The sequence below is a fragment of the Ambystoma mexicanum genome, chromosome 13 (genome assembly GCF_040938575.1).
Source record: "Ambystoma mexicanum isolate Mex_15411 chromosome 13, UKY_AmexF1_1, whole genome shotgun sequence".
NCBI classification, from domain to species: Eukaryota; Metazoa; Chordata; class Amphibia; order Caudata; family Ambystomatidae; genus Ambystoma; species Ambystoma mexicanum.
Window position 1 is genome coordinate 328,319,180 of NC_090938.1, and position 25,993 is coordinate 328,345,172.

A 25,993-nucleotide genomic window follows, 5' to 3' on the forward strand; every position below is an offset into this window, starting at 1 on the left:
CAATTACAATTACTTGTGAAAGGTTTAATTAAAACCAATTAAAAAAACAGGATTTTTTAATCCGAAAAAACTTTTGAATGAATGTATATATACTGCAATCAAACACACCAAAAGCTATAGTAACTAAATATAAAACACTACAAAAACTCAATCCTGAAGAAAGAACACAGAATCAGAAAAGATAGCAAGATGCAGCACTCTGAACAATGAATCAGGGGTGAAAGACAAAGAAATGTTAAAATGTACTTTAAAAGAACACGTTGTTGGGTGAAAAAAGGGATAAACAGGACCTAACCAGTCTCTAGGGCCCCAAAATGTTAGTTCAAAGCGGTAATCCTGATGCTCAGACAAAGCGCCCATTCGAGGTCGAGCCGGGTCAAGTAATTTGTGTTACCACTGGTTTGAGTGAGAAAGTGACACTCCAGAGGTATGAGTCGGTGTCCAGCGATGATCAGTTGATTCAAGCCATGCAGGAGATTGTCTCTGCGAGGCACAATGTTGAGTTGAGCTGGGTTGAGATGCAATCACGCTGGAAGTAAAGTGCCAAAGGCAGCACCAGCAGGCCCTGTGATTCGAGATGCGCCTAACCCAATCAAAAGCAGTTTAACAAGTGTGAGTCAAAGAAAACAGGGATCCTGGCTGTCTTGGCTCTCATGATGGTGTGAGTCTGAATACCGGGGCTCAAGGATAAGTTCAATCCTTGTTCCCCTACTCACAAACATGGGGGAGGCTGGCACAAAACTGCAAGGGTTATTCAGCACAGTGAGTTCATGGGAACTGTTGTAGCCAGTAGAAGTCAGATCTTTTCCCAACAGCAGTTCACCCCTACTTGTCTCTGGGATGGTAAGAAGATAGTGCTTCCCTTTAACCTGGGCACTCTGGACAGTCTTCAAATTACTGGCAGAGGACTTTGGAAAGATTAACTCTCCCAAATAGAGGTCCACTGAATTATTTCCTAAGTGTCCAACAGTGAATAAAAGAGGGAGTTGCAGACCCCTTATTTTTAAGGGAAAACCCCCAGGTGTTTGGACTAAAGATAGCCTGAATTATGGTATAATCGCTGTTCTTAGAGCAAGTGGACATTGCCATCTGACATCACACCCAAAGTGCTTTGTGCTAAAGGAAGTGGAGGGACAGTAAGGAATGATAGAGGCAGAGAGAAACAAGATGGTGAAACTATTCTCCAGCTGTAAAGAGCTCCCTCTGGCTGCACTAGCCCTGCCCCCGTCCCTTCTCAATATGATCAATGGTCCTTTTGGAATACATCACCCTAATGTGAGGCTACCCCAGTTTTGAATGGGTGCGTCCTTTGATTCCTTTTCCCAGGACAGCTTCCTGTCAAGGGGATGTCTCTCTTGGGAGGGTGTTGCCTGCCTTCGCAAATGATAAAAAGAGAGGCAATCCCATGGAAACATTTCTTCTAGCAGTAGTAAGGCAGCCTGTCTATGAATAATACACATAATCCCTTTAAGCTGAGCTGGGCTCATAGGGCTAATTGTGGTGGGTGAAATACTTATGAGAAATATCATTCACCATACCATAACTCAGGTATGGCTTATATTTAAAGATGCATTTGCCGCCAGCACAGTAAACTCATATGTATAGGGTTTTGATACAGGGGTGCATGTCTTAAATGGAACCCCTGTGCTGCAGAGAGTTGGCTGTCACTGCAGCTGTCAAATTGGCCCCTGTGATCTCTGAACCTACTCTGTGCCACTGGTAGATCCAGCCCTACAGCTCAGGATACTGATGCAGCAGGGCAAAGGTACACACTAGGCTTTTGGCATGGAGCTTATGAAAGGGATCCCGATCTGCAGATTCCTCATTTAGAGATGGGATTACCTGCATCATTTTATTAATCAATAAAACATTTACCAGATGGCAACTACTTATACCCATTAAAGTCAGCTTGCTTTTGCACAATCTCCTGTGTAAGCCCCCCTTTCTTTGATTCACTTTTGGACCATACAGGGCTTTATGAAGAATTAATCTAATTTGGATCCCATTGGGATAGCACCCCCTCAAAGCTCACTGGTGGAGATGAAGACAGATGCTTTAAAATTGAGGCATGCTCTGCTCCGTACCCACCCACTAGGAACAGTGGGGGTAACTTCTGCCGGAGCAAGACCTGACTCTCTTTGAGCTACACTGCTACCCAGGACCTCTGTGGAGGTAAAGAACCCCTGCAGTTGTTAGCCAGCCTCCCTTATGATGGTAGAACGAGAATATGGACTCACCTTCTCCCTGAGTCCCTGATTGGGGCTTGCAGCAGCTGAGCAAGCAACGCATCCGATCTTCTGCTTTTCTACCACATTCAACTGCATCAAACCATTGTCGAAAGCATTCACATCTATTCCAACCAGCAGGACCTGAGTAGGTGCATTTTGCATTTCTTCAAAACTCTTTAAACTGCTGTTAATGCTGTTCATACCCATTTGGTGCGGTCCCACACCAGCTGAGCATTTTGATTACCCTGGCTTGAATAAGAAGCTCACTGCTTTGGAATTCTTTAAACCACCACAGTTCGAGCAGCACCTCGAAACATTGTTATCTTCATTGTAGACAAAAGCTTGAATGCTAAACTGACTTTATTGTCATCTTCGACCCACACCCTTTGAACATTGCATTGAACTACAAGAAGCTGCAGTTTGAACGTGTCTCGACACCTGCTCTCCATCTGGATTACTACGACTCACTGCACCCGAATCAGGTTTGAATCGCTTGCACAATGATAAGATAGAAGGTTTGACACTGTTGAATCACCAAGAACTAAGAAAGATATAGGTAGAAGTCCGAGCACCCAAGGTCCATTTGTTCGGACCATAGAGATGGGTTAAGCCCTCTTTTACACCTTTTCACCGAAGACATATCCTTTTTCATATCATCTAAGGGATTTGTTGCCTTTTCCTTCCTGCTAAGTATCCTGTTTGCATCTTTACATTCTGAGTTTCTCTATCTTCCTTTACATGGGTTGGTTTTTCTTAGTGTTTTCTGTTATTGTTTTTATTGCATATTGGTGTGTTTAATTAAAGTATATATAATATTGTTAAAGAACCTTGATTGGGCATTCCTTTATGTTGGACTACTGTACTACTGCTGTTTTGGTTGCTACCGTCTCACATTCACACCATTCTTTCGAGTGTAGCTCTCCCTCAGCTCACATTACCACAAAAGGCAAAGGAGGAGGTATATCTCTTATCAGTGCCTACTCCACTTTTATGATTGGGATCACTGTTATTTTGTACTCGAGTCAGGGCTGAGTAAGCGGTTTAGCCACCCACTACTCATTCTTGTACTCCTGTGGGACAATAGTAATTTCATCACAATGTGGGCTGAGAAGAGTCTATACACTTATTAGCTGGGAGTGATTCGTCCATGACATAACTCCAATCTCACCCTGGGGCATTGGCATCTCCCCAGCGAAAGTCTGCAAGCAAGTACACTGATCACTCACTGACGGTGTGCCCATGCCCTCTCTCATGGCCATCCTGAAAGAACACACAACGATGGTGACTACCAAATGGGCATCTTTTTGGTCAGGGCCAGGTGGTGATAGAGCCTGAAGAGAAAGTAGTTTGGCCCCTGGCAGAGGTGCTGACAAAGAGGGTGGAGAGAGGATGTCTAGTTGGCTGGCATGGAGCACAGTAACTGGTATGGGTGGTGGAGCCAGCATAGCATTTTGAGCAGCTCCTGGAGCAGTAAAGACCACAGGTGGTGTGTCTGCCCAAGACCAGTCAACAAGTGCCAATACCAGATGTTTTGTCACTGTGGGACTTAGCCCATTAATGTTTTTGGCAAATCTTGAGGGTTAACCTTCTGTGGGAGATAACATAGCAACGGGCAGTGGTTTCTGGTGCCCCGGAGATTCCCCAAGCAATTCACTCTCCCTAAGATGGTATCAAAGGGTGCAGCGTATAACAGAAGTGCCCCGTTCTTGGCATTTACAAGGCGACCTCTCACATCACAAGACAGGCATGTGGCTTTAACCCCCTCTCTCTCCACCCACTGAGAGGCTTGAACTTTGGCCATGGTACTGGGTGGGCGTAGGTTTTTAATAGTCAAAATCAGATAGTAACTGTACATGATGCCACAATAATGCTGCAGAAGATTTGTAGTGAATGCATAGGATATGGGTGTACTGCTGTGCAAGTATGCCAAATGGTAGAGTAATGAGATAACATAGAACTATTAACTGACAGTTTGCCTGCGCATTTTTACACTCATGCACAATTTTTATTGCAAAACGGGAAAAATAGCATTCACACAAGGAATTCAGGATGTTGAAGTCTTCCATCTTGTCATACTGCTGTAGTGGAAATACAACAAGCAAATAACAATGTGTCAACAAAATAATGCTGGGATACCAAATTTCACATGGGGATAAACAGTGGAATATTTGTCAGGGAGAAAAAGAGTAGCGAGATTCGTAGAAAAGTGATGAAAAATGTGGATGGGAAAACATGAAAAATCAAGCCAGTTGTGGATGTAAACAGCAATGAGACTTGTCGAGATAAGGCATCAAAACCGTACCTCTGTTGTACAGAACTTTATGTTAAGGGCGTAGATTACTCTAGGGTCCTTCACTAGGTGAGGGCCTAGACTAACCAAAGGTCTTACTAATTAGCGCCTCCACAAAATAAATGAGTACTGACTAAAAAGGTAGAACCTAACAAATGTTCCTGAGTTCGAAAGAACAGTAGGGGTGAGATGGCTACTATGCCAACCTTGTCAGTGGGGATGCCTCGAGTAGGGGAAGATGTGGACACATGGACTGGGGAATACAAAGGGCAATGAAGAAACAATGCAACATAACTAGTTAATGAAACAAATCCACAATGAAGGCAGGTAATCAGAGACTTACTGCACACACACGGATGACTGTACACTGAAGGCAATGGCTATTGACACCAGGGATGCATGTCAGAATATAGGTTTAGTACATCTGAATTGCCAGAATCCAATGAAGGTAAACGGAAATAATACTCAGTAAAGTATAGGACATGCAAGGAAAAGTCCAATGATATACAGCAAGGGAGAATTACAGGCAAGGAAAGTAAAATTATATGCAGAAAGGCACAACAATAGAGGGTTACTCGGTCAAGGATGAAATGATATGACAGTAGATGTGCACAGTTCAATGAGAACACTTAAAACAGGTTGAATATTACAATGGTGGAATACATTCAGAAAGTTCAAAATGTAAAGGGGATATTTTATATACAGAGGGAACTGAAACTGCTTAAATGAAATACTGTAACTTCGACCATGCGATCATCCTTAGAGCAGCACACTATGTTTTCAGAACGGTCACTAGACGTCACAGTTAAATATAAACTGCTTTATATAATTCACACGAGGAAAACACAGCTTAAAAATATATGCACCCAAGGCTATCAATTCGGGGGTCTGATTACCCCCATACAATTCCATAATGAGCTGGGAACTAGTGAACCCACCCCCAATTGCAGCATTCTAAACATTGCTAACCTCATGCGCCCTCAGCTTGTCAACAGCTGCCACCATGGAAGGTAGTAGGGAAAGTTGAACAATTTATCACACAGAGAAGCATAGAGACAGTGGCAATGTTTCTGGCCAAGGGTTCAGTTATAGCTGGACTTTTTTACTATGCATATTTGCAGCCTGGTGGGTTTTATTCTGCTGGGCTGGAGGAGAAGCTTTTGCTCTGGGTGTCTACTTCCATGTTCATTCGTTCCAGCTCCATGGGGTCTCCTTTATTCCTCTTTCCTGAAAGATTCTGCGGATGCTTTGTGGCGCCAGAGACCTCAGAAGATGTTCCTTCAAAGAGCTTGGCCATGAAGCCTACTCCTGCCGACTTGATGAAGGAGCTGGCTATGAACGCGTACAGGATGGGGTTGATGCTGCTGCTGAGGAATGCCAGAGCTGTAACATTGGGCCTGGCGTTGGCAGCTGCAATCCTAAGGCTTGTGCCGGCAGAACCAGACATCAGGTTGCCCAGGACTTGGATGACATTCACCACATGGTAGGGCAACCAGAACACTGCAAAGGCAATAACAATCAGTGCAATGAGACATGCTGTCTTTCTTGTGTGTTGCAAGCTAGCGCTCCTCAGACGTAGGCCGATGTAGACGTAGCTGCCAAGGATGACCGTGAAGGGAAGGAGGAAGCCAAATAGCGTCTCAAAGAGATACTGGAAAACAACGTGCCTGGAGCTGCTGTGGAATGGTCTGCAGACAGGTCGCTCATAGGAGAAGATGATCACTCGGTAAAATGGCATGGGGATTGCAAACAGGAAGGCAAATAGCCAAATGACCAGTAGGATCGCCATCACTACCGCTTTAGTGCGCACCTTGTGGGAAAGGACAGGTTTGTAGATGACCAAAAAGCGGTCCAGACTCATGAAGGAGATAAGGAAGATGCTGGCGTACATGCTGAGGCAGCAGATGTAGTGGCAGGTCTTGCAGAGGATGGAACCGAAGTACCAAGCACCTGTAGCCAGCAGATGGATGAAGAGCGGGGCCGTGAGAATCACCGCTGTGTCAGCCACGGCTAAGTGGAGGATAAGGATGCAGGTGACAGTGCGCTTTGACATGCGCGCCATGATGGTCCAGATGATGAACACGTTACCAGGGAATCCGACGGCTGTCGCCAGTGAGAGGATGAGGATGCCCAGCAATGGTGAGGAGCTGGGTGCTTGGGATGCAGGGTGAGTTCCATTAATCATTGTCGAGTTGCTGAGGTCAGACATCTTAACAGAAGATCTTTCTAGTAGGCAGAATAAAAACACATGTCCATTGGTAATTTGTTTTTTTTAAGATATCATACTCAAATAAATAATTGTTTAATCTATTTCATCTAAATTGTATCTGATTTTCATAACATTGTTAGATCTTTCCCTTTGCCTCCCAGTTTCTGACCTGACACATCTTTGTTGCATAAGCTACTTCAGAATATATCAATGGTGCCATTTTATCTGGAGAAAACATGGCAAGCGACTGTAAAAGCTGTAATCATTATTGGATGATTCTAGTCATCACCAATGTAATATTTTATAATGAAGTATATAGATTATCTTATGTTCATGGTATCTCTTTTACGTTGCTATTTGTCACTCTCTCAGGTGCTAAAACCAGCAGCTGCTGCTTATAGGTGGGTGAGCCAGAGAATTCCTGTTTAGGAGTGTTCCATGGGTTCTGCCATAGCTTCAAGAGCCAAACGTGAGCAGAGAATCCAAATAACAGCTGTGTAAATCTTGAAACTCAAGACAGCATATCTGGCGCCTGCCACTCCAACCACAACATCCCATACATTTGCACCTGCCTCTCGACTCCGCAAAACACAAAACCCATAACTTGCATCCTGCCCCCATCTTCCGCAAAATACAACCCACACATTCTGTACCAATGTTTGCAGATATGACACAGTGAGATCGAAGGATTTGAATGGATCAAACACTTAAATTAAGTGAAGATTGGATTGAGCCCAGTCTGCACTTTAGATTCGTAACCATACATATGCTCAGCTGTATCTGATACAAATATCACACTGGCAACATGTGCAATTCCTTACTTGCCAGTCTAGTTTTTTTTTTTTTTCCTTTGCATCCTGGCACTCGTATTCCTGGATTTATTATGGGGAAATCCAAAACAACAAGTACTAGATCAAAGTAAAAATCAAGACTGGACAAGTAGAATCCCCAGAACGGAGTGGGGTATGCTGCCATGCATGAACATATGTGGTAACCATTGGCTTTAAGAGCTAAAACAATACTTGTTGAAAGTACACATATTACATTTATAAATACATATGTTAAACAAAAGGTTTAGCTTATATTTTCCTCATGAGAATGCACATTAATGGCAGCCTACCAACTGTGATTTCACAAATGACGCAGCAAGAAAAAACAGAACTGCATGACAGGATCATAATCTGAAGAATATATTAAGGTTCACAGAAGCAAACACAGGTGGGCTTTGTTTTTACCAATTCGTTGGTTTTTGGCGAAGGCTCAGATTGCATCTTTGGGGTAGGAGGATGGCAAGTGTGATGCCAGATTGGAGTTGTGGGAAAGCAGGAACCTTTAATGCATAAATATAGATTAGAACTAAAATATATAGACACAAATGAAGGCACACAATAAGTGTACTCTTTATTACAAACAATAATTTCAGTTGTTTATTCAATTTCAATTCAATTTTTATTCGGATTAAAAACATCCATTAAAAACAAAAGCATCACATACACAAAGAAGGATTAACGATAACCGTTACATCGCACTCTAAAACACAGCATTAACATTATCAGAGCATTTCATAAATAAAAGTACAACTTTTTAAAACCAATTTTCTTAAGACAGTTATAGCAATTTCTATTCACATAAAAAAAACTTCTCAAGTACATAGCTCTTTTCAGATAGGACAAAAGAACCCAGACTGTCCGCACTGATTCTGCCGCCAGAAGGAAGAGTAATACCGGCCTATACTGACGGATATTAGTGAACTTGACCACCTGCTAAACCATGGTCCGTCTAACATTCCCGTAAACTGGGCAGACCACTACGGAATGCTTCAGATCTTCCATCGGTGCCCCACAAGCTAGCAGTTAGAGTCATTTGGGAATCCGGGCCACTTTTCCTTGTTTCACCTTAGCTGTAGGCAGTCTAACCTTGCCTGTGTGATGAGCCATCTTTCCTTCTTTTTCAGGCTCCACAAAAGGTAGGGCTGGATCTCAAACACCCTACTTATCAGCGCATGATGTCTATCAGAGTAGGTTGCGCATTCCATGCTCCCCCTCTTTTCATGTACCCCCTGATACAGTGCCTGCTTGCTGGCTCTCAATTGTCTGGGTGACAGCAATGCATCTGGAGGGAACAGGACCTGAATGTTGCTAGTGCGCATGGGCTTGTTCACATAGACCAACCAAGGGATTCTGCACCAGTTTAACTTACCCATAATGCTCCTTATGATGAAATGGCATAAGGTTGCATGCTCATTTGCCCATAGGTGGAGCCAGAAAATGCTTGGAGCGGCAGCCTATTAATCCTCCCAAAACTCCATCCCCAGCTCCTTATGGACTGAGACAAAGGCGGTTGAGCCCAGAAGGCCCAAGAGCTGTCTAAAGAACTTGTTTTCTTTCACCTGTAGTTCTGCTGCCTCCGTGTAGCCACACAATGGAGCTCCATATAATGTAGCCACCTTCGTCTGGGCGGCATACACCTGCAATACTGTTTTCAGGGGCTGGCCCTGGCACCTACTTAAAAAACTTGATATCCCAGCTGTACACTGGCTCATTTTCAGTTTCACTATTTCTTTATGTGTGCATTGCCCCTGACTGCCTCCGAAAAGCTGACCCCCGAGTAGTCCAATTCTTTGACCCTTGGGATGATTGCCCCGTTACAGACCGTTGGGCGCATTTTCTTTCCTATGCACCCCATTACTGCTGATTTGGTGGAGTACATTTCTAACCCCAGGCTATTCATAAAAGCTGTTAAAGCATCAATCACAGCCGGTAGGGCCCTTGGTGTTCTGTCCATTAACACTGTATCATCGGCATTTACCAGAACTGGAAAGGCAATCCCACCCAGACTCAGATAGTCCACCCTAGTACCTAACAGGGCCTTGAGAAGCCCAGTGATATATAACGTGAACAGTATTGGGGCCCACACACTGTCCTGATGGACCCCGAGCCCAGCATCAAAACACTCTGCACACTGCCCCCCCCAGACCACTGCAAACACAGGCCTTGTTTTCCATATGGATTTTTCGCAACACAATCAGTATTTCTTCTGGTCACCCCAGCGACCCCAGCACGGCCCACAACTTTGATGTATCCACTTTGTCAAAGGCCATGCTAAGGTCCATAAAGACAAGATAAACTGCCTCTCCCTTGCAGAACACAAAGTTGGTAATTATGAGATACAAGTTAAGACCCTGTTCCATAGTTCCTAGCCCCAGGAGATATCCAAACTGAATATCAGAAATAACTGACCCTTCTGAGAGACAGGACTCTATGTGCCCTAGCAAGACCCTTCCAAAGATTTTGAAGGAGGTGTCGAAGAGGGATATGGGTCAATAAGACATTGGGCTGGTGGGGTCTCCCTATTGCATTTTACTTTTAGGAGTGGTGGTGTGGATTAATGGTGTGGAGAGGTGGTGTTGATTAGACATGTGGAGTGGTGGTGTGGTGGTTGGCAGTCTAGAGGTGTGACGGTGCAGGAATGTGGAGGCAAGGAGTGGTGGGTGGTGACATGAAGTGGATTAATGGTATGAAGTGGTGTATGGTTGGGGTGGTATGGAATGGTGTGGAGTGGTCGTGGTGTAGAGTGGAGGTGTGAGGCAGGGATCTAAGAGTGTGTGTGTGTGAGTTGGGTTGTGGAGGTGAAGGGGTGTAGGGGTGTGGAGGTCTGGAAGTGTGAAGGAGGTGTGGTGGTGTGTAGTGGTGGTAGTATAGAGTGGTGGCAAAGAGGGGTGACAGTGTGGAGAAGTGTGATGTGTGGAATGGAGTGGTGGTGTGAGGTGGTCAAGTAGTGTGGAGGTGGAGCGTGTTGGGGAGGAGTGGTGGTGTATAGTAGAGGTGCGGCAGTATGACATGGTTGTGGGGCAACGTGTTGATTAAAGTGGTGGTGGGGTGAGGGATGATGGTGTAAAGGGGTGGTGTGGAGTGGTAATGGGGAGGTGTAGTGGGGAAAGATGGTGCAGTGTGGTTGTGTATAGTTGTGGTGTAAATTGGTGATGTAAAGTGGTAGAGTGAGATACTGATGTCAAGAGGTGGTGTAGAGTGGTGGAGTACAGTGGCCTGGTAGATGTGTAACGGTGTGGTATGGCGTGATACTGGTGGTGTGGATTCATGTGTGGAGTGGGGGTGTAGAGGTGTGGAGTAGTGTGGAGTGTGTATTTGGTGTGGAGGGGTAGTATAGAGTTGTGGGGTGGTGGTGTACAGTGGCAGTATGGACTGTGGAGTTGTGCAGAGTGGTGGGGTGGTAATGTAGAGTGGTGGTGATGTGGAAATGGAGTGGAGTGGGGTAGGTTGATGGTGTGGGGTGGTGTTGTGTGGGTGTGTGCTGTGTGTGATATTAGTGGTGGTGGTGTAGAGTGGTGTTGTGGAGTGTTGGTTTGGAGAATTGTAGTGGTGAGGTGGTGATGTGGTATAGAGTGGGGTGGTAAAAGACTTACTTCAGCACAATATCTCTACTTGCTGTTCCAAGCCTGGAGAAATAGTCACATTTTTCCTGACTGCGTGTTTGCATCACAACCTTATTTCTCCATTGTCGTGTTATTACACGTGTTTTGATTCTCTATTAAAGGGAAATTGGGAATACTTGCTCGAGCGGGAATGTTTCTCGGGAGCACTGTTGGGAATGGTGGCAGTTAGGTTATGGACAGAGTAGGCGGAAGGTGACAAGAGGTGTTTCAAAAAGACGAAGTCAGAGGTATGGTGCCTGACCTCTCCTGCTGCACTTGTGGCTCACACATGGCTAAGCAGGAACAAAGGAACAATCCCTTTGCAATAAAACAGAATGAAAGCATCTGATTTCAAAGGCAACTCAGGATTGATCGAATTAATGCAAAACCCCTGCACGCTGGTTACGTGTCGGAAGGTTACATAAATAAAACACATTGTGCATTTTCCATTTCAAGCCTCCAGCATTGCCCGTTGCTCTGCCAGCTAGATTTTCTAGCTTCTAGTGTCCTTTCTCTTTCTTTTCCTCTTCTGTGTAGCTAAGGCTTTGCCAGACATGGTGGCGCACAATTGTATGAAAACCAAAAAAGAAGTGATCCCCGAAACATATAGAATCAGGTGCTCAGCAATACAATTGAGCACTCTGCATGCCTCCAGCTTTCTGTGTCATTCAGCTGCATAGGTGGGCTAGGGGGGAATTGCTGGCCCTCAGGATCATGGAAGGATAGGAAGTCAAGCAGACACTGCTTCTTCCCAGGCCTAGAAAGATTTATTTGCGTGTTTGATTTATTTGTTGTGATCATGAGGGTATGAGTGAGATTCAGTCATTTCCCAAGGGCCATTATTACCATTACCCCAGAGTGAGGACCAGTGATGTTCACATAACAGGTACAAAAAACAAGGGGGGTCCTGGGAAGTCCCTCTGACAGGCATTAGTCCTGGTTACCAGAGCCTTACCCAGTTTCTTTAGCTCACTACCTTTCACAGAGGACAATTCTCCAAAACATATCAGTCTTTGTCCTGCACTGGGGCAGTCCAGCACCAAAATGTTAAGCAATTCTCCTCTGAACAAGAGTACCAAGAGCAACTCCAGACACGTGTTTCGGTCTGGTTGGACCTCATCAGTAGGGTGGAGCTGTGCCTCTCAGACTAGTGAGCAAGGGGTCTACGTCTGGATTCCCCAAGTAACTTAGGGTAAGACCCAAAGTTACTTGCATTATGCAAAAAACAAGGTGGGGGGTCCTAGGAAGTCCCTCTGCCAGACATTGGGTCTGGTTACAAGAGTCTTACCCAGATTCTTTAGTTCACTATCATTCACAGAGGAGAAATATCCAAAAAATATCAGTCTTTGTCCTGCTCTGGGGCAGTCCAGCACTGAAATGCTAAGCAATTCTCCTCTGAACAAGAGTACCAACAGCAACCCCAGACACTGTTTCGGTGTGGTTGGACCTCATCAGTAGGGAGGAGCTGTGCCTCTCTAAGAATAGTGAGCAAGGGGTCCCCGTCTGGATTCCCCTAGTAACTTAGGGTGATACCCACAGCTACCTAAATTCTGCAAAAAACAAGGGGGTCTTGGGAAGTCCCTCTGTCAGACATTAGTCCTGGTTATGAGAGCCTTACCCAGATTCTTTAGCTCACTATCTTTCACAGAGGAGAAATATCCTAAACATATCAGTCTTTGTCCTGCCCTGGGGCAGTCCAGCACCGAAATGCTAAGCAATTCTCCTCTGAACAAGAGTACCAAGAGCAACTCCAGACACGTGTTTTGGTCTGGTTAGACCTCATCAGTAGGGTGGAGCTGTGCCTCTCAGAATAGTGAGCAAGGGGTCCACAGACATGTGTTTCAGTCTCGTTGGACCTCATGAGTAGGGTGGAGCTATGAGAAGAGTACAACATGTGGCGGATGCCACCTTTTGGGACCATGTTTTCAACAAGGTATCGGAAAGTGAAAAATGGGGTCAATGCAAAGGAGTAACAAAGGGAGGGGACTGTGGGGAAATGGCTTGTACTCTGGCTAGACTGGAAAAGATGCACAGGTTGCTGGACTATTGCCCATATATAGACAGAGCTAAATTCGTGGAAGAGAGACTTAAGGATGATTGTGAAATTCGGGACAAGGGCCTGAGCTTGGGGCGATGGGCAGAAAATGTGAGGACGCTAAAAGGTCATGAAGACTTGGTATTAAAAAAAAAAAAGTTGGATGAGGAGATACAGGAAAGAGGATGATAGGCTCTTTTTGAGGGAGTGATGATTTGCACCAAGAAAGAACATTCTGAATAGTGATTGATTTATCTGTTGTCTGGGGCATAGGAGTGATCAGTGAATTACTTTATTGCCTAGGGAGACTCTATGATATCTTACGCAGGCATCAACCAGGTGGTTCAACTAGTGAGGGTGCGAGAAAATCGTCAGTGATAGCAAAATGTGACATTAGGCATACATTTAGATTGCTACCGATACATCCAGCTGGATTTTATTTCCTGATAAGGATTTAACTCTGAGGCCAGATTTGCGTGGATAAGGTGATGCTTAGGTGGTGTTCAGTGGCATGCACCGTTTTCGAATGCTTTAATACATTCCTGGAAGAGGCATTCACATGCAGATAAGTCTGCAGCAGGGTGCCTCATTATCTGGATTGTTCTTGTTTGTTGGCAGGAATGGAGTATGGGGGTGTTTGTCTTTTACAGAAGTGTCATAAACTGCTAGAGAGATGGGCTGCCTCTGGTGCAGAGAAATGACAGGCAGCCCTTCAGTATTGTTGTCAGTCCGTGCTATTTAGTTAGAATCTGTTTGGTGGTTTTGCGACTCCCTGAGGATACATTGCAATGCATGAGGTCCCCGTGGTGTGGGGTAGTGAGGGTCAGGAAATGTGAGGTGCATAAATGGCAGAATCTGTTAGGGCGGGCACTTGCATTTTGCTCGTCCGGTGGTAGTTCTAGACAGAGGTTTCTGTAGGCTCATTGAAATGTGGATGCCTGTGATAAGAAACCTCACTACCGAGTAAGAGTGATTTGGGACTGAGAGATGATTTGGAAGTGTGGATGGGTGACATTTTTGGAAGGGTATGTCAGTGGCAACCTTTGGTGGAGTTGGTGTGGTTGGTGGAGATATTTCCTGATGTAAAGGGTGCAACGGGATTGTGCTCCGAACAATGGCCAGAGGATTGGAAGAGGGCATGGTCCAGTATTGCATTTGTGGAGTTCTTTCCAATCATTGTGGTCTTTATCCTATGAGGTGATTAATTGCCTAACCAACTGGGGGAATTTGTGTGGCTAATGAAGTAGTGGTAGCAGTGATTAAGAGACAACTTACCAAAGATGTGTGGATGTTGAGGAGAATGGTATTAGTGTGCTTAATGTCGAATGTTCTGCTTACCTAGTTTGCAGAATAGTTGGGCTGCCTCATTTACAATGGGTGGGATTACATGGATAGGTCCCAGAGGCAGAAGAACGGTCAACGCTGGCACCAAGGGCCCAGTGGAGACTGGGAATGTGACAGCGCCCATGCAGTTGTAACAGTCTCTGGTGGTGTCCACAAAAGAGATGTCCAAAGATGCGTGGGAAGGATTTCACGAAAGTGGGGCTCCTTGCGAGAGAGGAGAGATTGTCCGTCTGAATGACAATAGAGAAGATGCAGGACGATTTTTGAAATGGACTCGGCAAAGAAGGGCTTCTCGCCAGTGACAATCTCAGCAAAATTGGCAGATTTCTTTTTATGGATCCTGTTGGTGGCGTTATAACCGATCAGGGTAAGATTGTAAAAAGGATGGTTGAAGGGTTGGCAAAGATGAAGGGACTGATAAAAGATGACCGGCAGAATTGATGGTGTCGAGGAGCATGGAGAGACGATTGTGAACAGTGCCGATTGATGAGTGGGGAAGATGTTATTAAAAGTGTTATTTGTTGCATGTTTCGGTGCAATCAGGGTGTCAGAGATGATATGAGTTAGTGGTCTGCTAGGGGTGCAGTTGAGAGTGTTTTGTGTGTGTAAAGAAGTCCAAGATAGATCAGAGAGGGAAAGGGTGTGATCCACTGCAGTCATAGTTGTGTTCCCAATTGTAGTCATAAAGAAGGACTGTGCACAGCCATAAATGTGAGAGGTTGACGGGTTGTTTCCACCACAACGAGGCCAGTGTCCTCGCTGGACGTATGCTGGTGGTGATGAGAAAATGCTTGGCCCAGTCCGTATTGGTTGTGAATGAGCTTGGGATGCATTCCTTATGTATTTATTTTTATTTATTTATTGGATATTGGTGCAGCCTTTTCAGAGACAGAGTTGGGACTTCATATGGAAGATGTGAAAATGTCACGACATCACCACCATTGCTGCCCATGACACTGGGGCTCTTCTAAAGATAGTGGCCGCTTCTCTCATCCATGAGGATGGTTCCGATGTGTTGGCGGACGTCCCACCTCTGGGACACCACGATTGGCTAAGTGACCAACAGAAGAGCCAATTTGACCTGGACCGGCAGGCTCGGTCGGCAGCCTAAGGAAAGGAAGGCCCTAAAGAAAGGCCAGCGCCTGTCTGTGCCTGTCCGTGCAGTAGGCCTACCTGACCCCAAACCATGGCTCCCACTGCTGCAGCTAACCCCTCTGTTCTCCATGGGGCCTGATCATGCTACCCTTCTTGTTGCATTCCTGGCACAGAACGGTAAGCTATTATCCAATGCCCATCTCCCAATAATTGTATTCATGCATTACGCTTTTGAAGATATTGCGCCTGATATACGCCATCCCTACTTAATTTTATTCTGCGCTTCATATTGTAAGCCGTATAAATGTGTGACCTGCGCAAGTTCCAATGACACCTCTGCCTATACTGCCCCAGTTTAGCACCCACTGTGCCTGCACCATAGTTCCGGGTTACTGACTTTGTCTACTTTGTTCCTGCCTAACCTGGTCCCAGACCAAATTTACTCCTCCTCTCCCCACAGGTCTTTTCAGCCGGGTGATACCAACTTGGCTTCATCTAGTAGCCACTACATCACCCCCCAGCCCCCGCTTTACCATTGCCTTACTGCCTTTACCTACTTCATTTCAGCCAAACATGATCCTGCACCAAATTCACTCTGCTACTCCCCACAGCTCTGTTGACCTAGTGATGCCAACTTGGCTTCATCTAGTAGCCACTGCGCCCCACTCCTTAGTGATGCATTACTGCCATTGCCCACTGCATCCTTGCCTAAATTGGTCCCATTTGGTAATCTCTGGGACCCACAATAGAACCCCTGGCCAGTGCTAACGCATACTTTGTATGTGCCTAACCCAAGTTGCCACACTACTGATTGCCCCACCCATCAGAATTCCTTCTCCATACCACCTACTCCCATGCCTCCTTCTCTCACACACTCTCTGCTCTATGAAACTCCCCCCCCACTCCCCCTCCCCACTACCTTCGCATCCAGCTCTGCTCTACAGGACATCTCTACACACCACAACATCTTCACTGCAACCCATGCACGCCCTTACCTTGATGCTCCCAGGCTTGCTCACCTGCATTCTAAATCTGCACCACCAGATCATCCCAGAACCTATCCCATCAGAGGCTCCCTACGAGCCCATCGCATTTCTTCCCGTACTACACCCCCACACCCGTACAAACTCCAATTCAGGTCACCACTGAGCCACACATCAAATATAACTTACAATTCAGCTGGCCCTAATTAAGGCCCGCTCTGCGCTCATGCCTCCAACATTCACTACCTCCTCATTGAATACCACCTTGACTTCCTAGCTATTGCAAGATCTTGGCTGAACAGTGCAGCAGGACACTGCCTCACAGTCGCCTTACTGCCAGAACTCTATCCTTAGAGAAGACCATTTTAACAACCCAGCTAAAACATGCTAGTATTTAGAGAAATCCCAGCTCCACCTCAGCCGGGATATGAAATCCTGCACACTAAACTGACTGTCAATTCCCAAACAACCATCAACATGCTGTTGCTACACCACCAACCTAACTACCAGATTGCCCCAGATCTAGCCATCCCTCTCCTCATGTGCCCCCTCCTCAAACCTGCTACTAAATTACTTCTGCTAGGTCCTTTCAATGTAGGCCTCCATGATATGGTAGGCACTAGAGCCTCCGAGCTCACCTGCTCAACTTGAGGCCATGAACTTCACCCACCAGATCCCTGCTCCCACAAATTCCAAAGGGTGCACCTTGGACTGGAACCTCACTCTGGACATGACTGGGAACATCACTTCTCTCTTACCGGTCCCCTGGCCCAACCACTCCCTCATCAAATGTTACCTCTCCTACACCCATCCTAAGGGTAAAACTGATATAACTCTGCTCTCCATCCCTGTCCTCAACATGCAGAGACTTTCCCAACAGCCCACTGGATCAGGCTTCGATAATCCTAAATGCCCTCTCCTCCACTATCAACCAACATGCCCCACTCAAGATCTCCCAAACCAGAACGAAATGATAACCATACTACCTTCTTCACTGCTTCCAAAGTATTTTAAAAAAAGAATTATCACTACCAAAGTGAATTCCTTTAGCAACAGGATGAATGAAGCCAGTTCTAGCTCTAAAGAACTATTCTCTATCCTGAAAGAATTGGAAACCACTCTCCCGCACTCGCGGTGGTCCAGACAAAAGCTGGTGCTCAAATATCCAATTTACCCTTTCTGACAAACTTGAAAAACTGAAAGCCAAAATCACAGAAAAGAAATATCAACTGGTAGCCAAACCACAAGAAATGTCTCCTCTGCTTGCCATGGCCTCTCTGTCCCCCACAACCCATTTCTCCTGTCTCCTCAAAAGACATCACCGCCACAATAAAGCATCTCAAACTCTCCAATTGTAAAGGGGATGAGTGCCCAGCCCACTTTGCTAAACATTGCGCTAATACCCTGGCACCGGCTGTAGCAGCCTTTGTCAACACCGCTTTTGCCACCAACAATGTCTCCACCTGCCTTAAAGCAGCTTGGGGCTCTCCTCTCATTAAGAAACTGTGCCTTGACCCTTCCCTGCCCACAAACTATAGGCCTATTACCACTGTCCCATTCCTTCTGAAATCCTCGACCGCATTGCCTATGCCCAAGTCTCCAATCATCTGGAACAACACAGCCAATTAGACAATCAGAATTCTGGCCCCAACACAGCCCATAATCTGTGGTCCTCGATCTTAAAATCCAACTGGACAGCGTCCGAGAGTTGTGCAATGTTGCCATACTGCTACTACTTGGCCTTTCTGCTGCATTTAGCTTGGTGGATCGTGATATTCTCTGACAGCATCTCGTTCTCAACTTCCATTTTACCCATGAAGGAGCCCATGTTAAATTATTTTTGAGTTAGCACACCTCCAGGGTCTTCATCAGCACCCCCATGGCTGATCCCATCCCGGTGCCATGTGGGGTTCCTCAGGGCTCTTGTATTTCCCCCTCCCTCTATAACACCTATACTAAGCCACTCTTTGACCTCCTTGACTCCTTACGCATTTCCTACACAAACTTTGCAGATGATACGCAAATCTTGCTGCCAATTTCAGGAAGCTATGAACAAGACATCAAATCAATTAACCAAACATAAAGCATCTTTCAAAATTGGATGGCCACCCATAATCTATGCCTTAACGATGAGAAAACCAAACTGCTTTTGGTAGGCTCCTCCAATCGTTTAAGAACTCTGGACCCTTCCTACTGTGCCTTTCCTATTGATGGAACCTCCAAGCACAGTAAGTACTTGGAGTGTACCTGGATGCCAAACTCAACATGTCCCATCACATCAGTGCTCTCACTTCTGCCACTGCCCACACAGCAATAATTATCACTCTGAGCAGAAAATTAATCTCCCCAGAAAACTGCCTGACGCTTGCCCATGCCATCATTGACAGTGAACTTGATTATAGTAATGTCTTCTTTCCAGGAACATCATCCACAAAGTGGGCCAAACTACAGCTCCTGCAGAACAAGGCACCAGGGGCCTCATCACGAGTTGGGCTGTATTCCCGGGTGTAATACCGCCGACTGTAATAGCCCTAGCACCGACCGGTCTGGCTGTATTACCGCCGGATCACGAGTTGGGTGTTAACGGTAAATCCCCATTCCCCATTGGGTCCATTGGATTCAATGGGGTATTTTCAGCGCTAATTATGCGGGCTAATACAGCCGGCGGTAATACAGCCGAAAACAGGGGATTTTCACCTCCAGAGAAAGGCTGGAGGTAAAACAGCCCATTTAGCGCCCAACTCATGATAGGGCCAGCCCTTAAATGTGGCTGTAATACTGTTACCACCGCATTTAAGGGCTACAGCCCAACTCGTGATGAGGCCTTAAATTATCGGACCACATATCCTCCGCAAGGAGAGAGGCGCACTGGCTCCCTATCAAAGACAGAATAGATTTTAAAACTCTTTGCTTTACCCACCGATGTCTACACCAGAATGCCCCTTCTTACCTCAAATCGCATGTTGTAGCCAAAAAATTCATACACGCCCTTTACACTCGTCCTCACACCTGGAGCTCTGTATGCCTAGATTCAAATGCAAGAGAGCGGGTAGATCTATTTTTTGCGTTACAGCCCCCACCCTCTGGAATGATCTCCCTGGACACATAAGACATGAAAGATCTTACCCTGCCTTTAGAAAGCTCCTAAAAAATTGGCTTTTCAATAAGTATGTATAACTTTGATTTGCCGCTTATCTGCCGTACGACCTACCTTTTACTATATCCATGTTTAATTGTGACTTCCTATTTTGTACCAGTCCTGTGATAGCTCCAGGTTTGAGCGCTACATAAATGCATAAACAAAATAAAATAGCTGAAGATCAGAAATGCATAGAAGCTGTATTTGGCGTACTGCTTGAAATTCTATTTTTGTTGTCATACTTTGAAAGTGGATGATTCTTGTAGCATGGAGGGCTGGTAGTGGGGGAATAGAAGAAGGACATGTGAATATGCAAACCTGGAGGATGTTGTGGTGTTCCAACATGGGTGTGGATGTCATATAGCATTTGGGAAGAAAGGGACACATGGCTGACAAGCTATTGATTAATGCAGGGGGAAGAATCTGTTGCATTGGCCTTGCTTGTGTTTGATGAAGTCGATGAAAAGGGCACGATGGATATATGGAGGATATTGCCGGCCATGTGGGTAGTATTGACCTGGAGGACTGTTGAGGGGTGAATTGAAGGAGATATATAGAATGATGTCTATTTTTTTTTTAATACAGGATCGGGGGTGGGGATTGTGAGGAATGAGGTCGTATAATCTGAAACACTAGCACATTTTAGCTTGGATGGGGTATGCTTACTGTTTTTGGTTACGAAAATGTACCTACTGACACTTGTGGGCATAGTTGAAGGCTTTGCGAGAATGGTGCATGGACAATGGGAATGAGACAGTAATAGGAGGCAAAAGAACATCCTCTGGGGAGGGGGTCCTCTCAGTGCTGGAAGAAAACATAGAAAATACAAGTTAAGGTTTTATAGGCAATGCAATAATTATGTTGCAAAAGTTATAAAAGAAGCAGGCAGGTGAGACAAAAAAGTTAAACAAAGGAAATGCGTGGGAGTGGGGCAGGAGTGGGGAGAAAACATAATGGGGAGAAAGTCATGAACAAGCCTTGATCTAGGAGGTTTAGAGAGGGTTGGTAGACAATCTGAAGACCAAACGAGCATGTGGAAGTGGGGAATGAAGCAATAGGCCAGTCCCAGGCTAAATGTTGTCCTTCTTTAGGACCGACACTTCTCCAAACTGAAGGAGAGTACCCGTACTCAAGTACGCAAGTATATGACAGGAACAATGCACGCATTTCATAACTCCTGGCAACGTTTATTGTGAGAAACTGCTCGTTTCCCCACCTCACTCCCACCATGTGTGCCCCATCTCACACTGATTCCGTTCAACCTCACCCAGCTTACACACGAAGCCCCATCTGTCTTCTTAACAGCACTAGAGTGCCAGGTCTCAGGAAAGCAGCACCAGTTAATGCATTGCAGGACAGAGTCATTCACGCCATGAAACAGGAGATCCCCTACTCAGACATCCTGCCGTGCCCCTTTGTCCTTCTCACCTTTGAGTTGGCACTCTAGCTCTCCCGTGGCAGATCACCAGTCTCATGAAAGGTGGGACTAGCACCGTTACACACCTGAATGCAGTCTAGGCGACTTAGTTTAAGAGATCTTCCACACGTTCCTGAGACACGCTCTTTGCAGATGTGATCACTGTGTCGTTAATGGGAGCAATATAGCAACCACTACTAAAGACATGGCTTGCTCTGACTGCCACAGTAAGGTCTGACTTCATTTTGATCAGTTAATTTTTGGAAGAGCCATGAGATATGTTTTACTTGAGTCATGTTATTAATGCACCTCTGGCAGTAAGTTGTTAAAGTTGTTAAACCATTTTCGCATTTTTCAAATGCATGAATCTTGTGCACTTTTTTGTGAGATATCCCTCTACAATGAGTACAACTCGTCTTAAATAGAAGTTGCACCACTGTTAATCACACATGTTTCACACAAATGTCTGTCTCTTTTTGGACTTTGAGGGTGTGCTAATTTCTAGCTTACTGGACAAACACAATTGTTTGCAATGCATGTGGTAAAAAGCATGCATCCTGCTGTTGTGTTTGTGATCAAAACCACATCTGCAGTTGAATGCTAGAGGGTAATGATTGTAAGCCCAGAAGGGAATTTGCCTCAATTACTCACCCGTGAAAGCAGTTCACATATCATGCAATTATTGTAGTGTCTACAATTAGCATAATTGTCTTTTGTGTTTATTTTCTGTTTTAATTCTGTGTCAGTGCTCACTACCCACCACAAAGCTTTAGGAAATAATTCTAATCAGGATGGAGTATGCCACACATTACGTGGTCAGCTGAAGGCTGTACAATGTTGGACAGCTTAAGGAATTGTTCGGTCAACATTTTTTATTGCCCATATGGGTCGTCCATGTGTTTTTAAGCTTAAGTCGCTCGATTTTAGAAAAATTTCCTATGGACCTTACCCGAGTTTTCATCCATTAAAAGCACGCAAAAACAGGCATCAGGGAGCTGCCATTTTGTGATAATCCTATCATTTCCCCCATCGCCCTGGCTGACCTGCTTTTGCGGCACTAAATCATATCCCCCGCCCCTGAGCCTGACATTATCAAAACATTCATATTCCCCGCCTCTCTCCGTGACGTTTCTGTGCTGCGTATGAAAATTCGCCCAGTCGTCTTCTACGCAACTTCACACAGAACCCGGAAACCAACACAGATCAACTCACAACACAGCGCGCGACAATTCGGAATATGAAACTGTACTTTAAAATCAAACAGCAACATGGTACATTTGGTAAAGTACATTTATTTGACATTAAATGTTTATAGAATATTCAGCAATTGCCATATGAACTCGGAATGCCATTTATTTTCATTTATCTCTATCCGCAAATCCGTAAAAGTTTATCGTGAGTCACGGGCTGTTCCTTTATGGTACACAGGGTGTTGGTTTTCGTTAAAACAAGCACTTTGGTCGCATGTTGAACCACAAGGCTGTTCCATCAAGTAGGCACTAGGCCAGCGTAAAGATTGATATGTTGCTTCTAGCTGCTAGTACCGCGTAAGGGCATATGGGCCCTTGGCGATCGTCCCATAAAATCATCAAAGTGGTGCAGTTGTTTACAAGAAGCTGAAAAACCTTCTGCCGGGGTCTGAAACTGTTGGCAGTAGCAGTAGGGAAGGATATACCTGTTTTGAAAACATAAAATGTATAATTAGACTCGCCAGCCGATCTTTATTAATATTATTCATTTTATTTATTACGGCCGAGCTGAAACTATTTGCTTTCAAGGATAGTGCAATGGAGTATGTTCAGCTCTAAAATCAATGCGAAAAGTAACAAAATAAATCGAGGTTAGCACACAATGAGAAACTACTGTTTGTCTACATGCGTGTGGAATGTGGACCTTCATGCCCATGTGCCCGATACAAGGACGATCCCACAAACGTTTTCCTAGCTCTTCATTCATTCATTTATTCATGCATCCATTCATTAATTCTTCATTCCGGTATAAAAGCGTCTAAAGAGTTACTTACATTATATTTGCAGTTTCCATTGTGTCTCTGCGTAATGCAGTCCGTAAATCCCACTGTGCTCTTGACAACGATTTTTCGTATACTGATCTAACATGAAACTCGTTCTAGTTTCAGAATTTTCTGCCTTATCGTCTCTTACGTTATTGCACCCCCCACTTCAAATGAAGTTCTTTCGGCATCGTCCCTGTCTCTCAAGGTCAAAAAACAATAGAACCTTATACTGCCAGTGCGAGTTGTGGGCCTATTCAGGGCGCAAGCTGAAAATCAAAGCCGCTGACCTTCACTAGAAATGAGCATACATTCTTTCTTTGCAACATCCCGTAGTAAAGCCATCTGTGAGAACTTGAAGTTTCGAATCCATCTATGTACTGCGCCTCAATGTCTCAATGTGCAAATACGTTACTGGCTTCTCTCCCATCTGCAACGGCTCGCTTGGCGCGTTCTAAGGCTCCCAATTTTGTCCTCGTTGTCTGCGAGCTTTGAAGCCCCAAAGAACCATAACTATTGAGACTTTTAATTTTTTCGGGAAGGTCAGGGAAAGTATAAAGTACCCAAGGAGTTGAGTTGAAAGTGAGATTTATTTATTTAATTTTTTTATTATTTGCAATACGCAAGCCTTCCCTCGGTTAACAGTGCGCAGCATTTACATGAGATTGCGAAAATTAGTTACATCAACAAAAATATATACATACACATATAGACAAGGTCAGCAATATGAGGTGAATAGAGAGAGAATTCAAAGATGACACCCAGGTTGTTCCCCACCCAGGATGGTGAAGGTAGGGGTTAGGGTTAGCATACTTTGTATGTACACTGTACAATAACATGTATTTACAAAAAGACAATCGTATTACAATTATTTAAACCAGGATTTGTACTTCACAACCAGCTCTCCTTTGGGTGGACATGGCACAGTGGCAATGCTGGGTGGCAATGGATCAGTGCTCTGCACAGAAACGTTCAAAATTCCATATCTGTGCTTCTCTAATACAGCAACAATAAGGCTTTTGACAAAGTCGAACCCCATTTCCTCATAGACTGGTTTGATCACCCATTGCTTACTTCTTTTTAAAAAGGCCTTAGTGTAGCGAGGCATCCTTACATAACCCGTAGTCCTAGATTGTTCGCGGCCGAGATTCTCGTTATGGGCCAAGACGGCAAGTAGAGTCCTATGTCTCATGCCCTGTATGCTGAAATGCAAGCGCTTTGGCCTGTACTTTAGGCACATATTGTGGAACACCTCCAAACCTCCTGTGTGACAGAATTCTGTCAGTCCCCTCACATCTCTTGATAAGAGTTTTATCGAAAACAATCTTCTCAATGGCTTTGTGTGTCGGTGAAGATGGTTTCAATCACTTCTTATTCCGTGTCTCCACTGGGGACAAAGGGCCATGTTCACATTGGTGGAAATGTAGGTTTTCTGACCAGCGGTGCACGTTGGTACAGTGGTGCATCAGCGACCGCCATTTTCCAAGTAGTATTTCCACTGTCCTTTCACAAGTTTTGGAGCTCCACCAAAGATGGTTGCTGGTAGACTGGGACCACTCTGAAATACTTTCCAAACCTTTTTTTTCCCTGCAGCCGAGATTTTCTTATTGATTGATTTAGCAAGATGCCATACGTCAAATTGATGTTTAATATGTGGGAACTGCTCTCTCATTGTCTTGGCAATTGAAACGTGTCTGTCCGTGGCTATGAGGTCGATGTGCATTCCCCTCGATTGTAGATATTCCACTGATTTTATAAATCCTAGTTTCTCCATGGCCACTGAGGATGTCCATTGTGTTACCTGCACGACCATCGAACTCACAATTTTCTTACTATCCATGTCCTGAAAGTGGTAGGTGCACTACTTGGCAGAAAATCCAGGGCTGTCGCACTGTCCATCACCGGCTAGCCTGAATCGTTTGCCTTCGAATGTACTTGCTAGAGACAATTGTTCCATTTTCCAAGCATCACTAATGGCCGGAAACAGATAATCATGTTGGTATTTGTAGTACTGCGTTTTTTAAATGAAATGGAGTCCCACAAACTGAAAGAAAGACTCTAACTTTCTAAAACTGGAGCCACTAAAAAGTGATGCAGCTGCACACAGTAGATTGCCTGCTGGCACTTTCCCCAGCATCGGTTGTGCAGACCATGAGAACGTATGATTTAATCTATAGGCGGCATGTATTGTGACATTACTGCCTTGTTTTTGACGAGTCACATGAATCAATGGCTTCCCACATACTTTCCCTCTGATGGAATGCCCACATTTCAGCATACTTATAATATCCATCAAACAACTGTCCAATACTATGTATTTGCCCTTTTTCATTAGACTGTCATCCTGCGTCAAAGTTGTTTCAGCCTGTGACGTTGAGGACATATCACCACATTTGAAAGAAATATTGCTGCTATCAAGTTCTGATGCGTCGGTGAATACTGCAGCTGGTTCATTCTCTGTCATTTCAACATATGCTACTTCAACACTGATGGGAGAACACAACAATGTCGACAGCTTTTTTGGTGACAATTTTTTGGCGGGTGTAGATTTTGTGAATTGATCTGCGACTACTTCAGAGCTATCTTCAATGCATCCAGTATTGTGTTGTTGTGGTGGTGCGGTCGCACTGTAGCATTGGTCCTTTACAACTTTACTGGATTCTCCGGACACATTCATTTCATGTTCTGGCCATTGGACATGAGCATCTCTAGTCTCAACACGCAGCGTCTGAATAAATAGTTCCTCCATAGTGTAAATGGTCTGGCAAGCAACATCTCTCATTCGCTTCACTGTCTGTGTATGTATAGTT

General features: G+C 44.9%; 1 protein-coding gene across 2 annotated transcripts in view; it reads right to left on the reverse strand.

Annotated features, from left to right (window-relative positions):
• Positions 1–4,193: 4,193 nt before the first annotated feature.
• The window catches only part of LOC138521186 (leukotriene B4 receptor 1-like), a 170,445-nt gene continuing 148,645 nt past the window's right edge, over positions 4,194–25,993 (reverse strand). For both annotated transcript variants that reach the window (XM_069633815.1, XM_069633814.1), the window contains one exon: positions 4,194–6,744. In XM_069633815.1, the coding sequence (XP_069489916.1) occupies positions 5,651–6,727 (1,077 nt within the window). In that variant the 5' untranslated portion in view covers positions 6,728–6,744 and the 3' untranslated portion in view covers positions 4,194–5,650. The remainder of the gene's footprint in view (positions 6,745–25,993) is intronic.